The following is a 16,013-nucleotide window of genomic DNA, read 5'->3' on the forward strand; positions in this document are numbered from 1 at the left end:
GCCCTGGCTGGCCATTAGGGCCTCTCTCCGGCCACCCACAGGCCGCACCACTCCTTATAGCCTCGCCCTCAACAGCTTCCACATTCCCCTCCCTGCCTGGCTCCTGAAGGCACTGGCATCCAAGACCGTGATTTGGCCCAAACCTGGGGGGTGCTGAGGGCTGGGCTGGGGGAGCTTGTGCCCAGTGCCATGCATCACCAGATCTTACCTTCTTAAGACTCACCCCGTGATTAAAGCAGACGATTCATTTCTGGAAAGAGAGGGCAGCATTGCTGTTACAGGTTCTCCTACAGGACGCCCAGTGGGCCTGACAGTGGGAGATGTGCTCGGAACTCTGCCAGCTTCGCATGATGGTGAGGTCACTGAGAAAATGCAGGACACATCAGGTGTTGTCTACAGCACACCCAGAATCCTACGGACATCAACTTGTGCAGGTCTGGTGGGGCCTCCGGGACAGACAGGTACTCTGCTGCCCAGAGTAACCCCGTAACTTGCCCAAAGCTAGAGGCCACAGAGAACGGCATCAGAACCCATGACCTGGAGACGCCCTCCTTTCTAGAACTCCAGCACCTTCTCGGGGGAGCACCACAACTCCCTCCTGCCCCTTTCCACACCCCAAGGGCAGGAGGCAGGAGGCAGGGGCAGGGACCACTGTGTAGCCCCAGTTCACAGACCAGCTGGGAAACCTCCTTCCACACTTTATTAGAACGCTTTGCCGGCATAAGCTTCTACAGGGCAGAGCCCCTGTGAACGTCACCCACTGTCCCAGCACCAACACAGGTCTGGCCTGGAAGCCCCAAAAGTGTTTTCAGAATGAGCTATAGAATACAGAACGCTTACTTCCCCCATCCCGATCTAGTCTAATGGACCTGCACAGCGGCCACTGGGGGCTCTCCATCTCATCGTGGTCACAGGAAATGTTGAAAGCTGCCAGAAATTGCTTCTAACCGCTCGGGTTAATTCATTACTGTACTTCCAGATAACGCACAGGGGTCACGTGATCAAGAGCTTTCGGAGCTGGCTCATCCCGGCCACTCCAGCACCCACCTCCACACAGCCAGCTCAGGGCCCCTCCTGTCCAAGGGAATGGAGAGGGAGCAGCAGGCCACCAGCCCTCAGGAGGCTCCAATATACCCGCCCCCGGGGTGCCAGCTACCTCCTCTGATGACTTGCCAGGCTCCTGCTTGCACCTGGCCAAGGAGCCCATTCCTTCTCAAACCAACACCAGGTGACTGGGTGGGAATCACCAGTTTGAGTGGCAAAGTTGGCCCATATCTTGAAGTCCTCAGGTCCTGGGGCTCGGGAGCAGGTGGCTGACAGTCCTGTTCTACACACGCCATGTCCCAAGAGGAAGGAGACGTTGGGGTTTGCAGCCGAGGAGGCTGGGTTTTCTCTTGCCAGCGGCTGCCCCTCCAGCTCCTCGTGCCAGGCCCAGAGGGACCAAGGGACCCACGAAGAGAAGACCAGGAGTTTCCTGCACCTCTGCCCCAGCCCAACAACCCCAGAGGCAAAGCTTTGCCACACCCATGTCTGAGCTCCTGCAGGCCGGCTCCCACCTCACTGCAGAAGAACCCCAATGTGCCCGCCTGAGAGCATCTTAATTAAACCCTCCTACTCTGTGTTCAGAAAAACAAATACCTGGGAGCCCTGGGTGGTAATCTTTTGACAGGGTGTGTTTTAACTTGCCTTTGACACTAGTGGGTCTCTGGAACCTTCCATTGTGGCAGAGGCGGCCAGGTCCCTGCTGGCCGGAGCCCCTTACTCAGAAAGGGATTTTCTCTGTGACGTGTCTACTTTCAGCCATGTTGGCCCATCCCAGTCACACTCTGAGGGGTTCAACTTGGACAAGAGGCCTCATTAAATCTGAAAGCCAAGATTGGAAGGACAAGCATAGCTCTTGGCAGCCTGTTCGGGCTCAGAAAGCTGATTTTCTGAAGTGAGAGTCTGCTTCAATGTCCTGGGTCCCCTCCTGCAGGGGGGCTGAGGAAGTCTCTCCTGGCCCCATCGCTGGGGTCCAGGGGGCAAAGGCCCAGAATGAGAGTGGGGTCTGGGAGTTCAGGAGACTGAGGGTCCAACATGAGGGTGGAGTCCAGGGCCCAGGGGAGTGAGGGCCCAGCATGGGGCTGGGGTCCAGGGATCCAGGAGTCTAGTAGCACGCAGAGCCCTTCTGCAGGGACAAGGAATGGAATTTACTGGCTGACGGGGGAGACGTCCAGAGGAAGGCACACACCGATGCCAAAACGCTAACGCCTCAGCACTCAGTTCCTCTGTGGAAGACGCTGCTGGTGCCTGGCCTGGACCCCTTTGTGCTCCCTCTACCCCCGGGACCCTGCCTGGAGACGTTTTTGGCTGCAGAATCACCCTCTTCCCGCAGTCAAAGAGACCTAATGGCTGCTGGTGGAGTCAGCTCCAGGCCCACTGGCCAGAGAGAGATGGATGGGCACAGCCGGAGGCTTGGGGACCACTACCAGGAGGGGGTGAGTGGAGGCCAGAGCAGAGACCACAGCTGTTCCGACACATCCGTGCACACACATCTCACTGGGCAGACAATGTACTTTGGGGTCCTTGGGTTAAGCACTGCCCCCTCCCCAGAGAGGAACAGCCACAGCAGGGGGTCCCACCAGCAGTCAGCAGCCACCCCCAGGCCGTATGGGTTTACTTATCAGGAGGCCTTAGAGCTGATGAAAAGGTGCAGAGGGACAGCCTGGAGCAGGTTCTCCCTACCTGGAGGTGGGGAGGCATCCTGAGGAGGTGTCTGCTGGAAGCAGTAACAGGGCTCAGGAGCAAGCTACATGGGACCAGCGCCTGCCACGGGCTGGCCCCCAACACCCTGGCCCTGCGGGCAGAGAGGGGAGGAATCCGGGCGTGATCTTCCAGTGTCCTCTGCACAGGACAAGGAACAGCTACGGCCAGCTCCCGAGGGGATATTAGCCCAACCAAGGGGCAGGCTTCCACCCAAACCAGAACTTCCACACCAGCTGGCAATTATGTCGGGGAGGGGAGTTTCAGCAAAAGGCTTGGCCCAGAGCCCCGAGAGTCTGTTACTGGGGTATGCTGGACCCCTGGCACCCTTGGGAGCCCCCTCTCTTCTCTCTCTGGAGACCTGGTGGGCCAGGACGAGGCTGCCTTTATGGGGCCTCTGCTCAGAGCTGTCGCTTCATCTTTGGCCTGGAAGTTTGGTTCTGCAGACCGGCCAGTAATTAAAAGTACCAATTAATCCCCAAGGTTGAGCCGGGGTTCCCAGGATGTAATGCCAATTGCCTCAGGCTGGCTTGCCAAGAGGCCCAGGCCAGGGCTGCGGACACACAGGGGACACATCGGCCTGGGGTTCATGGGCCCACATGACCTGCCCCCAAGGTCTTTCTCTTAAAGACTCTACCAACTACACACATGGCCGCCCTGACTGTCTGAGAGAAGAGCCAGGCAGGGGACGGGCAGAGGATGGGCAGGTGTCCTTCTCCGTGGTGATCTGGCCCTCAGCAGCCCCTTCACATGGACTTCCCAAGCCGGCCTAGAAGCCAACGAGTGGATGGGCTGGGGGGGTGTCTCTGCACCTGGAAGAGGTTTCCCTGGAGCTCTCCAGCCCTCCACTGGCCAGGTCTCATAGGCACGGGGGGTGCCTGGCAGCCCACACCTCCTTCTTTGCAGGTCCCCTTGGAGCCTCTGCCAGGGGTGTGGGTCTAGAAACCTGCTTACGTCAGCTTTCCCACACCCCAGGCTGATAGTCCCGGGGCAGGTACCTGGTCCAAACTTGGCCAATCAGATCGTCTCCCTGAAACCGCAGAGCCCACAGATGAAGGTAGAGGCATGTGGACTGGGGTGGGTGGGGACAGAAAGGAAGAGCTCAGAGAAGAGGGGAGCCGGGGGTGGACTGAGAGCTGCCCCTCAGCCTGGCTCTGTTCTCAGATAACCTGTGCTCTTTGCTGCCACAGAACCTTCGCACATGCTCCCCATCCCACCATGCTCTTTCCTCTCTCTTCGATTGGTCAGAAGTGTCAGGCCCCAACTTGTCACCTCCTCAAAGCCGCCTTCCTGGATCACCCCACCACCACCACCCCCCTGCCGCCCATGGTGAATGTCTCAGCCCCTTGGTGTGTTCACTGTTGGTCCCCTCCTCAAACGCCACATCTTCTAGGCTAGGACGGTGTAGTGTGGTTCTGTGCTGTGTTGCCCAGAAAAGCCCAGCACACAGCAGGCACTTCATCAATACTGGTAAACACAGGAATTAACTGTGGCCACCACCTCCTCTGAAGGCTACGTCCTGGTGTCCACTCAGGGGCTGCCTAGCAGATGAGGATATGAATCGAGGTCAGCACTAATGGGTGGGGCCAGATAGCACATGGCAAATTTTACAGCCTTCAAGACCACGAGGGAGCTTTGGGGCACTTCTGGGTGCCACCCTCTGTGTCAGCAGCCAGCCTGAGACAAGCCCTGGCAGGGATCTGCCTGCCCATCCCCTGGGAATGGTGGCCTGCACATATAAGACAGAAGCTGCCCACCAGGACAGGTGGACCCCATCAGTCCCTGAGGTGGTCACTGCAGCCCGGTGGAGCTGAGGGTGGGGCCTAGGACTGCACATGCCACACACTGTGACCTGGATCTGGCACTGGACTCTCCTAGCTCAGCCTCTTTTCCTCCAAGGGTCCCAGTGGTCAACTGATTGTGTCCTAGGGGACATAGCTGTGTGGTGCCCCACCATGGGTCAGTGGGGAGCGGGGAGAGGTTGCCCTGCCCAGCGTACCCAATGCAGACCGTGCTCCATTTTCCCTGGCAAAGCAAAGCTCTTCATGGAAACGCAGACCTGGTGCCCAACGGCATGCCCAGTGCAGGGAGGGGTGGGATCTGATCCCCAGGACAGGGTTGGAGGCAGGACAGTTTGGGCCGGGTCTGTCATCCTTACCTCCTTCCCCCCACTTCAATTCTGCGTCTGGTGGATGCCCCTGGGGAAGCCCTCACTTGGGCCTCCCTGGTGTCCTCCGACTGCAGGGTGGGACTCCAAGAGGAGGGCAGGACCTCTGAAGGGAAGCCACCGCAGACCAGCGGGAAGGATGTTCCTGGCAGGTGACCTTGCAAAGGCAGGCAGATGACAGGAGGGGAGGCAAAGGGACAGGCCAGCTCTCCCTCTGGTATCAGGGCGTCCTCCCAGCACACTGTTTCGCCTTACAGCGAGGCTCCTCATGGTGCTTTCCTGGAAGATTGGAGGTCGGGTTCCCTGACCTGGGCCAGTGGGGTAGCCCTTCCATCACCTGAAGGTGGTGGGGAACAGGGCAGCCTGGGCGCTGGCCCCTGCCTCTTAGGCCCTGTGCCAGCTGTTCCAGATGCAAGGCTGTGGGGGTCCCGGGCATCCCCGGCATCTCCCAGAGCCCACTAGACGTCTGGCAGAAACTGTCTCCAAGGCCTAACTAAGGAGTTCACAGCCCAGGCAATGGCGCACTCAGTTGGAAACTGGCTGGAGCCCTGTCTTACGTGTGGGGGCGGGGTGAGGGCAGGAGGCTCTCCCTGCGAGGTCAGAGCCTTGGAGGGAGCTCCTGGGTTCGTAAAAGCACATAGGGGAGACTCTTCAGCTTTGGTGTTTTCTGCTAACAGACCCGCCCCTTCTACTCCTTAGGCTGCCGTGGCCACTCGCCCGGGAATCCATGACTCGGAAGGAGGTGCATGGTTGGGGAACTGGGCGCCCTTGACTAGGGTCACCCGGGTCGCAAGGTCGGAGACGCGCGTGTTCTGTGTTGGCTGTCTTGGGTGGGGGGGGGGTAGTCTGGCGAAGCTCTGGGCGGCCGGGCCGTCGCCTCTCGGCGGGTTTGGCGAAAGAATCCGAGCCGCCCTCCGGGACCGCCGGGCCCACGGCCAACTGGCGGGGGCGGCCTCGGGCGGGGACTCTGAGCCGCGGCCCGGCGCTTGCCTCCGGGTAAATGTCCCCTCTCCGACCCCGCCGCCCCCAACAGGGCGGCACACCCCGCCCCCTTCTCTCCTTGGCTGGCGCGCCCACCTCCTCCACTCCAAGCGCCCGGAGCGGCCTCCGCCTCCGCCAGACCACCCAGGACCGCCCCGGCGGACGGCCTCGGTGCCCCCAACCCCCGGGTCACGCCCGGAAGGCCCTGGGCCCCCGCGTCCGGCCACGCCATCCGCCGGGACGCCCTAGGGACTCAGCTAGGGTCAGCCCAGGCCCCGCCCAGCGCTCCCGCCCCCTTCGGCGGCCGCGGCTTCTGCGGCAGCGCCCCTGCCGCACTTTCCGCGCCCGGACGGGATCGGGGTCCTGGGATCGCCCAACTCCGAGCCGTGGTCCCTGGGCGCGCCGTTACCTGGACGTGCGCGGCGTGCAGACTGGCGCGCGGGAGGCTCCTGCACGTCGCGCCGGCCCTGCGGGCGGGGAGCTGACCCCCCGCCCTGGGCCGCAGGCTTGCAGCAGTTGACCCCGGCGCCTCTGGGCTGTGGGCAAGACATCGGGGCTCAACGCAAGCTGTGGGGGAGGCTCTTGAGGACCCGCCTCCTTACGCAGCGGGAGGCCGAGGCTGGGTAATGGGACCGGGGCCCGGACGCACAGGAGCAGCTACGAGCCAGCAGAGGGAGCGCAGCGGAGAACCCCAGCAGGCAAAGGGCACCCCGGAGCGCCCACCTCTACCCGTCTCTGCCCCCTTTTTCCTTCCCGCCCCTCCTGGAAGGGGGGCCCTCGGCGTGCTGCACAGCCCGGGATCCGGTCCTCGGCTGCCGGGCGCGCCGGCCCCACGTGGTGCGGCGCCAGGCGGGGTGGGCGGGGGCGCAGGGGGAACTGCGGCGCTTTCTTTAAGGTGGGGGGAGGGGGCGGGGGCGGCCAAGCTCCGCCCCCAGTGGCAGTGGGGTGCGCACCGGCCAATGGGGAGCCGGGCGGGGGGCGGAGCCTTGTGGCCGCTGCTTAAAGAAACTTGTTGCGGGTAGCCCAGCGGGGACTGAGCTCCGGCGGCGGCGACGGCGGCGGCGGCAAGAGGACCGGGGTTGGGAGGCTGCGGGACGCGGGTCGGGCCACCGCGCGACGACCTCGGGTCCCAGAGAGGCTGCAGCGCAGCCGGGCATCGGACTCGGTGCACCTCCCCGGTGCGCGCTTCTCCGCGCGCGGCCCCGATGCTGGACATGAGCGAGACCCGCGCCCAGCCGCCCTGCAGCCCATCTGGCACTGCTAGCTCCATGTCGCACGTGGAGGACTCAGACTCGGACGCGCCGCCGTCGCCTGCCGGTTCCGAGGGTCTGGGCCGTGCGGCGGGCGCGGGGGGCGGCGGCCGGGGCGACGCGGCCGAGGCGGCGGACGAGCGCTTCCCCGCCTGCATCCGCGACGCCGTGTCGCAGGTGCTCAAGGGCTACGACTGGAGCCTGGTGCCCATGCCGGTGCGAGGCGGCGGCGGCGGTGCGCTCAAGGCCAAGCCGCACGTGAAGCGGCCCATGAACGCCTTCATGGTGTGGGCGCAAGCAGCGCGCCGCAAGCTGGCGGATCAGTACCCGCACCTGCACAACGCGGAACTCAGCAAGACGCTGGGCAAGCTGTGGCGGTGAGTGCACTGTCCCGAGGCCGGGGCGGGGAGCGGGTTCTGGGGTGCGTGGAGCTGGGCGGTGGCGCAGCGCCCGGCCTCGGCCCTGCTCCCAGTGGCTGTTCCCAGGGCGAGTCGTAGTGGAAAAACCCGATCTGGCCAGACGGATGGGACACGGGGTACAGGACGGCCTGGGCACGCAGAGGGCAGCAGGAGCAGTGTGCAGCCCCTAGCACATTCCCTGAGCCCAGAAACAGCCTTCTCTAGGCAGTGGATGGCAGGCCGAGTTGGGGACCCCAGCTGTGAGTGGCCGCAGAGCCTGGAAGCTTGTCCCTCCCAGAGGAAAGTGGCCTCTTTCTGGAAGCAGAAGACAACTCTCTGGAGGTGCCCCCTCCTTGGAAAGGACTCCCCGACCACCCTGTGGTGGGAGTCCAGAAGGCAGATGGAATGGTGTGTGTTTGCCCCACCAGCACCTTCGGCACCTTCCCCGCAGCTTCTCCCAATGCTCTGCCACCTCTGCACCCTCACCAGGGAAGGAAGGGGATGGAGGGGGTATTCAGCACTGGTGTGCACTTTGGTGTGATGAGGCTGGCCGTTTTGCAGAAAGTAGGACGGCAAGCAGTGGGCAGTAGTGACAAGGTTGCTGCTTGGGACAGCCCATCCCCACCAAACGCTCTCTGCTGGGGTTTAAAGCTCTGGATCCAGGGTGCTGGTCTCGTTTCCTGCTCCTCACCTCATGAGTGGGAGCTCAAAGCTTGTGTTTATGTCTTCTGTGCTCCGGCCTCTGTCCAGTCAGGGTGCTGTGGACCCATGGCAGCCCCGTGCCTCTGTATCCCTAGACCCTGTCCTGCAGGCAGACATGAGCTTCTGGAAGGGTATGGGGGGCCGGTGTGTGTTCTGAGCCTTAGCGAGGACCACTGGGTTTTGCCAGTGTTTCTGGAAGTCTGGGAAGCCCAGCTGCCCACAAAGTCCCGGCTTGGTTCCCAGAAGCCTCCCTTTGTCCACAGTGTGTTCTCAGCTGGGTCCTGGCCTCTTCACCCACCTGCCATAGAAAGTCCCAAAGGGAGGGGACAGGTTCAGGGAGGGGGGAAGTCAGAGGAGGAAGATGGAAGCCGGAAGGTTTGGGTCTTATTCTGGCTTGTTCCTCTGACCTCACCTAATGCCCTCACCCCCGGCTTGATCCCTTCTGTCCTCAGAGAAGGGGAGCACCTGCCTGGTGCCCACCAGGTTGTGGGCATGCACTCGGGCTTCCCTGGTCCTACCCAGCGCCTCACCTGATGCGCGGGCCAACACCTGGGGTGGTGTCGGCCCCCTCGTCATCTTGTTCCTGCCCTTTGCCCTGCAGCTTGCTGAGTGAGAGTGAGAAGCGCCCCTTCGTGGAGGAGGCAGAGAGGCTGCGGGTCCAGCACAAGAAGGACCACCCAGATTACAAGTACCAGCCACGCCGGAGGAAGAGTGTGAAGACTGGCCAGAGCGACTCAGACTCAGGCGCCGAGCTGGGCCACCACCCGGGCGGTACTGTCTACAAGACTGACGCCGGCCTCGGTGACGCACACCACCACGGTGACCACACAGGTGGGCTCCTGGGGGTGGGAGCAGGGGCTCACTCCCAGGGCAGGCACCCTCAAGAGAACCAAACCTTCCCCGGGTACCTGGGAAAAGGCCCCATAGCCCCAAAAGGCAGCTGTTTCCGATGCCCACGGGGGCCTGCTTAGCCCCCTCTGAGACTGAGGGCCTGATATCTTGCCCTGGTCTAGCGCACTGTGACCTGGGTGTTTTCTGTCCTTCCCGAAAGCGTTTCTGCTCCGCTGGCCTTTTTGCTGGTTCTGACCTAGGATTCACCCATGCCACCGGCCTGGTGGTTAGCAGCCCAGTTTCAGGATCAGACTGACCCGGGTGGAATTCTGGCCAGCTGAGCAGTCTTAGTCATGCTGGCTACAGCCACGGGCCTGGGGAGACAGGTTTTGTGTGGACTGTGTTGTTGCCGTGGGCGAGGGGCTGGGCACTTCCTCTCCTCCCCCCCCCCCCCCCCCCCCCCCCCCGGCCCCCAGCTTGCTCTTCACGATGGGGCCTCCCTGGCCCCAGGCCTTTCCCTAGAACAGTGCTTAACGGAATTTCCTCGGCGAGGAGTGAGGTCTAGGTCTGGCTTTGCTGGAATTTCTGGGAAATGTACAGGAACAAAAAGCCGTTGATTCCTACCTGCGGCAGTTAGCGGGGCTGGTTTTCCTCCTGTGTGCACGTCACCAGCCTGGCCGCCCCCTACAGAAGGGGCATTCATCCCTGAAATGTGCTCTGTCCCCAGGGCAGACCCATGGGCCGCCCACCCCCCCCACCACCCCCAAGACTGACCTGCACCACGGGGGCAAGCAGGAGCTGAAGCTGGAAGGCCGCCGCCTGGTGGACAGCGGGCGCCAGAACATCGACTTCAGCAACGTGGACATCTCTGAGCTGAGCAGTGAGGTCATCGGAAACATGGACACCTTTGACGTCCACGAGTTCGACCAGTACCTGCCCCTCAACGGCCACTCGGCCTTGCCCACAGAGCCAGGCCAGCCCGCGGCTGCCAGCTCCTACGGAGGCACCTCCTACTCGCACTCCGGGGCGGCTGGCATCGGGGCGTCCCCTGTGTGGGCCCACAAGGGAGCCCCATCGGCCTCTGCGTCGCCCACTGAGGCAGGGCCCCCGAGGCCGCACATCAAGACGGAGCAGCTGAGCCCCGGCCACTACAGCGACCAGTCGCACGGCTCTCCGGGGCACACCGACTACGGCTCCTATAGCGCTCAGGCCAGTGTCACCACGGCCGCCTCCGCCGCGGCCGCCAGCTCCTTCACCAGCTCACAGTGCGACTACACCGACCTGCAGGCCCCCAACTACTATGGCCCATACCCCGGCTACCCGTCCGGCCTCTACCAGTACCCCTACTTCCACTCGCCCCGCCGACCCTACGCCTCGCCCCTGCTCGGTGGCCTCTCCGTGCCGCCCGCCCACAGCCCCCCCAGTAACTGGGAGCAGCCCGTGTACACCACCCTGACCAGACCCTGAGGGTGCGGCCGCGTGGACGGGCTGCGGCCGAGGACAACCTTGATCTCGGCAAAGATAGATAGACCTCCGAGGGCTTCCAGAAGGTGTGTGACGTGGGGAGGAGCTGCGGCTCCGTCAAGTGCCTGCTGAGGTCCGCGGGAAGCCAGGCTTTGTAAACGAGTCCCCTCTGCTTCCAGACTTCCAAACTCCTGTCCATGGACAAAGCCCTCCTTCCCTTCTCGCTCTCTTTTTGCGGGGACTGCGACTCTGACGGACAGTCACTGGGTCCCTCTTCCGAGCAGACGCCAGCGTCTGGGTTTTGCACCTCAGTGTCTGCAAAGCAGCAGCCACAGCACAAAGGACAAAAGGAGGGAAGAGGTGTGGGGTCTCCAGGCCGCCCGTGTTCCAAGGTCCTGGCCACCCTTGGCGCTGAGAACTCCCCGAGACCAATGGATGACGTTCCTGAGGCTGGTCATCACCCGTCACCCACAGCCTGGCGGGGATGTGTCCGCGGGAGCACCTCTTGGGACCAGCTCATTAGACCTGAGGTGTTCCTTGTAGTTAGGGTTCTTCCGAGCAAGGTTTGGCTGTGATTAACACTTCTCTCTTTTTATTTTATTTTTTTAATTTTTATTTTTGAAGCTTCAATGTGTTTGATTTGTTTTGAAAGCTGTTAAAATGTATTTATGTTCTGTATTATTTTATCTTTAATTAATGAAGTAATCTGTGCAGAGAGCAGAATTTAAGACAAAACGGAAGCCGCAGAGCTGAGGGTGAGGGCTGGGGGTGGGGGCAGATGGGGTGGGGCCCTTGCTCCAGGCATTTGCGAGCCTGGCTGTTTGGGAGGCATCAGGCAGAGCCCCAGCTCCAGGGCCCCCAGAGGTGGCCGGAACCCCGAGGCAGGAGAAGGGATTTGTCTTGTGGTGTCTCTGATCAGGTTGAGGTGCCCCTGGCACCTGGCATTAAGTCAAGGTTTAGAAGGCAGGGTGTCGCTGAATTTCATTCCTGCTCACAACCGTGCCAAGTGGTGGAGGCGGGAATTTCCTGGGACGTGGTGGCTCCAGAAATGCATTAATCTCGGCTCTTAGGAACCAGGCGCCACCTACAAGCTGTGAAACTAAAACCTTCTCCACTAAGCGCTTTTAGATTCTTAGTTTTAGAAGAATAATACCTGATTTCCCTGTCCTGCTTCTGCTGTGTGCTGAGCGATGATAACCGCCTACTTCATGGAAAATTGTGCCTTTAAAACTTTGTAAATTTAAGTACATCTGAGATGTTGCTTCTTTTTACTTTTTCTACTTTTTCCTACCATTTTCTAGAAAAAAATTTTTTGTTTTGCATATCTCTTCCTGGGGGTGGGGGCAGGGAACTACAGCAAACTCATTTTTATGCAATATATTTTTCGGTGTCAAGTTTGGACTTTCGCTGTCACTTACCTGCTGTGTTTCGCTACTTTCTGACCAAGCAACGCTAACTTTTGTACAGATCAATTTGATAAAATTAAAAAATGCTTTTTATCTACGTGGGCTGCATTTTGTGTGTTGCTTTCCATAAGCATGGGGGCTGTGGGTCTCCGAGACCATGGGGGTCCTGTTTTGAAGGAGTTTGGCCAAGGCAGGAGTGGGCTCTGTGAGGGTTAACCCCAGGCTCCCCGGGGGGAGGGGCCGGCTGGCCAGACCACCCTCCCTCTTGGGTGCTGCATCTGAATTTGAAAAGAATAGATCTCAGAAGCCTCCAGGAAGCGGGGGATGCATCTTCCTCCTGGTGTGTGTTGGGGGGGGAACCTTCTCAGTAGGCAAAATGGGTCCAGATGGGCCAGATTTGGGCCGTGGTTTCCTCCCAGGCGAATCCCAGAGCTGGTTTCTGGGTGGCTGACGACATTTTTCGGGCACTGGCTCAGAGCCAGGCTGGGAGCTGGATAAAAGCTGCCCTGCAGGCCCCGGACAGGACTGTCTGGTTGGCAGAAAGGGTTTCTAGGAAGAAACGGTTGTGGGAGCAACAGCAAGCGAGGGGCAGCCTCGCTCCCCGGCTGGGCCTCCCCAGCACACGGGCCTGGAGGCACCCACCTCTGAGCTGTGCAGATGCATCTGGGGGTGAGAGGAAGATTATGCTTCTCAAGAGAACCCAGATACGCAAGGCAGTTAACCTATGCAATTTTAATGGATGGCCTGGGTATAGGGCCACGCACCCGTCCCCTCGCCTGCCCAGCCGCTCGCGTGGCTGCAATCCAGGGCGCATCCCTCACCCCGCGCTGGGGAGCCACATCCAGGGCCTGCCAAGAGCAGCGTTTGGGAAGAGCTGCCCGGATTTATGAGGGTTCGTGAGACCAGTGTTTGCCAAGCTTCCCGGGTGAGGCGGGTCTGAGGTGGGGGGATGTAGACATCCAGGCTCACGGAGGCCCGCTGCCTTCACAGCCGGCCGCCTGCGAGGAGCCAACCCAGCCTGCCCTGCATCCAGCGAAGGGCTGTCCAGGTCCATATGGCCCTCTAAGCCCTCGCATTGACACCCCAAACCAAGGAAAGCCCCCAGCGTCCAGCTTGCTGACAGAGGGAGCAAGGCCTCCCCTTTGCTGTTCTGGGATCGCTCAGGCCTTGCCAGGTTCCCGAGGGCTGGAGGCTCTGCCAGTTTTGTTTGGAGTTGGAGGGGCTCCTGCGTATTAACTCCCCAGGTCCCGGTCTTTTCCCACTGACCCACCCTGTGTGACAGCCCATGGCCCTGGGTTCTGGGCAGGGTTCCCATGGGTTTCCTACATCTGAGCTCGTGACGCTCCAGGGAGAGGAAGGACAGCCATGTGGTCCTGGCGCAACCACACCCTGCCTGGCCGAGGGCATGGAGACCCAGTGCCCTGCACCTTGTCCCTGCCCCTCCAGGGCCCCCTCCCGTCTTTGGGGCCTGGGCTGGTGGCTTCCCCGCTGGGAGCATTCTCAGGCAGACATCGCAGGCCGAGCCCACAGCCAAGGACCCTAGAAGTGGTGGGGTCTCTGTCTCCCCAAATGCTGGGTCCCGCAGTGACACTCTGAGAAGCCAGCTGGGGCGGCCCCCCGGGGGTCAGGGCTGCTGAGAGGGCTCCCTGGGCTACCCTGGTCCTCAGGCTGGTGAAGGATTTTTGAGGAAAGCCCAGCTGACGAGGTTACTCCCAAGGTCGGCCTCGCCCCGCCTCGCCCCAAGTCTAAGAGAGTGTCTGCTCAAGCTGGTCCGGAGTCCTGTTCTCATTTAGACTGTTCCATTGGCCCATCCCAGGGCCAGGCTGGCAGGAAAAGTTCCTCATTTTTCATTTCCTCATGCAGAACAGAGAGCATTGCCTCTCTGATCTCAGATGAACAGAGTGCCCTGTTCAGGGAGAAAGGGGAAATGGCATTTATGATCCAGCCCTGCTCTGATGTGTTGGAAAGGCCCCTTCTGGTTCACAATCACTCTTCCTGGGATGATATCGGCTTTCAGAAGTGGATTTTCTGTTTGGATGGGAGTTCATGGCCAGTGTGGCTGTCAGCTTCAGGGAATGCCCATGTCCTCTGAGCAGCTGCCTGGGAGAGGCCCAAAGTCCTGCTCACCCGGCCGATCCCAAGGGTCAGATTCAGGACCCACCCAGCCTGCTGCAACTTTGGCCCACATTTAGGGGAACAGCACTCAGGATGGGCATCACAGACTTAGAGTCCTGGCCTGGTGTGGAACCAACTCTTTCCTCCCCAGTGTGTAGCTGGGGTCTCCAGTCCTGCCCAGGACAGAGGGCTCTAGGGTCTCTGTGGATGCCATCTCTGGCTGATCAGGTTTGCAGCGGCTGCGGTCCATGGCATCAGGTGGGGCTGGGAGGATGTGTTTCCAGGTGGTGACTCGATGGCCACCAGACACTAGGCAAGCCCTCACACCCTGTGTGGACGGCCTCCTTGGACACATTCCAACAGGCTTCATGGAAAACCTGTGCTGACCAGGACCTAGTCTGGAGGCCACAAAGCCCGTGATGCCAAATCCCCCAGTCTCACCCCAGAGCCAGTGTAGACCCCAAGACAAGGGAGATGGGCTGTTCTGCCAGACACTGGGGGTAAGGAATCATTCTCGAGGAAGGAGACTTGTAGCCGCACTCGGCCCCCAAACTCGGGCCCCCTGGCCCGGGCACTTCTCCTCCAGGAGGGAGCAGCTGTACAGATATCTCCAAGGATGGGGCTGCAGGAGGCTACAAAGGGGAAGTCAGGGAGGGAAGGAGCAAAAGAGGGAGATGCACATGGGGCTCCAGCCCCCCCTTCATGTGAGGAACGTCCTGGAGCAGAGAGTGGGGCCGAGGACTGGCCCTGAGAGCCCAGCACTGCCCACCCCTGGCTGCGTGCCTGGGCAACCAGGCTGTGAGAGGTGTCCTGTCTTCTGCTTCTTCAGGCTGGCTTTGGGATACCTGGCCTCCCTCTGGGAGGGAGGAAAGATGGAAAAGACCCCCTGACATACTGGGGGGACTCAGTGAGATTAGGACCTGCCCGCGATGGAGCGTTTGCACAGATACCTGAGAGAACTCTTGGTTCTATTATTACCACCTTCAATCACATGATGCTGCTTCTTGCTCATCTGCAGAATAAGGTGGATTTGCTGGTAAGAAAATTAAGTAAAAGTGAAATGGGCAGAGAATGTGCACTCAAAGGCCAGGGGCCTGGGATGCCCCCGTCCCAGCCTCTGCCTCTGGGACCCCTCCTGCTGCACCGAGGTGTCCTCCAAGCTTCCCTGCAGTAAGGCAGTCTGGGCCGGTGGATAGAAGCTCTGCCACTTTCCTGTCAACCCCTCTGTGCCTCAGTTTCCCCCCATGACCATGGGGTGATGATGGTCTCACCGAGGTGCCTTGAGGATTTACTTGGTGAGCCTGAGGCCAGCACTTGGACACATGGGACAGGAACCTTCCTGCCCCATCCTGCTGGCAGACTTGTCCCCGGACCCCTGGGGTCTTCCCTCCCCTCATCTCCCCCAGCCTCATAGTGACTTCCTCAGCTCAGCCCCAGAATGGCCGGTGGTGGAGGCCTGCACAGCCTTCCTGCTTCCCCTGCCCAGGCTGGGCTGTCCCCAGCAAGGTCCTGTGTGCAGCGGATACCTCGCCCCCGCCCCCCCAAGCTCTCCATAACCCCTGCCGTCCCCAGGGGGCTGGGGCCAGAATGCAGGGCTCGGTCTGCTGAGGCTGCTGCTGGGCCTTTCCAAGAGGTCCCTAACCGGGTCAGGTCGGCCCTGCTCGCTGGCTCCCTGGGCCGGGGTGCCACCCGCAGGACCCCGCAAAGGGTTAAGGTGCTGGAGGCCTGGCGGGAGTGCAGGCGGCTGAGCAGAGCAGCCGGGCTGGTGCAGGGCCAAGAGCGCCAGCGAAGGCGCTGCATTTTAATGAATCATTATTGCCGGGGAGGCCTTTGTCTTGCTTTATCCGGTGCACAATAAAAGAATTAATTAGACAGAAAATGGCAGGGCAAGGAACTGACAAGTCATTAAGGGCTGCTGAATGACCGATGAGATGCACGCCGGGGTGGATTTCGGCTC

The 16,013-nt window shown here is 61.0% G+C and overlaps 1 protein-coding gene across 1 annotated transcript; it reads left to right on the plus strand.

The window, feature by feature from the left end:
• Window positions 1-7,084: 7,084 nt before the first annotated feature.
• On the plus strand, window positions 7,085-10,538 carry SOX8 (SRY-box transcription factor 8; the record flags this gene model as incomplete). The annotated part of the gene is made up of 3 exons (XM_079944413.1): window positions 7,085-7,517; window positions 8,842-9,071; window positions 9,799-10,538. The coding sequence occupies exons 1-3, from the start codon at window positions 7,096-7,098 to the stop codon at window positions 10,536-10,538; spliced, it is 1,392 nt and encodes a 463-aa protein (XP_079800539.1). The 5' UTR covers window positions 7,085-7,095.
• Between the last annotated feature and the right edge of the window lie 5,475 nt (window positions 10,539-16,013).

This window comes from Stenella coeruleoalba, assembly GCF_951394435.1.
Source record: "Stenella coeruleoalba genome assembly, chromosome: 15".
NCBI lineage: Eukaryota > Metazoa > Chordata > Mammalia > Artiodactyla > Delphinidae > Stenella > Stenella coeruleoalba.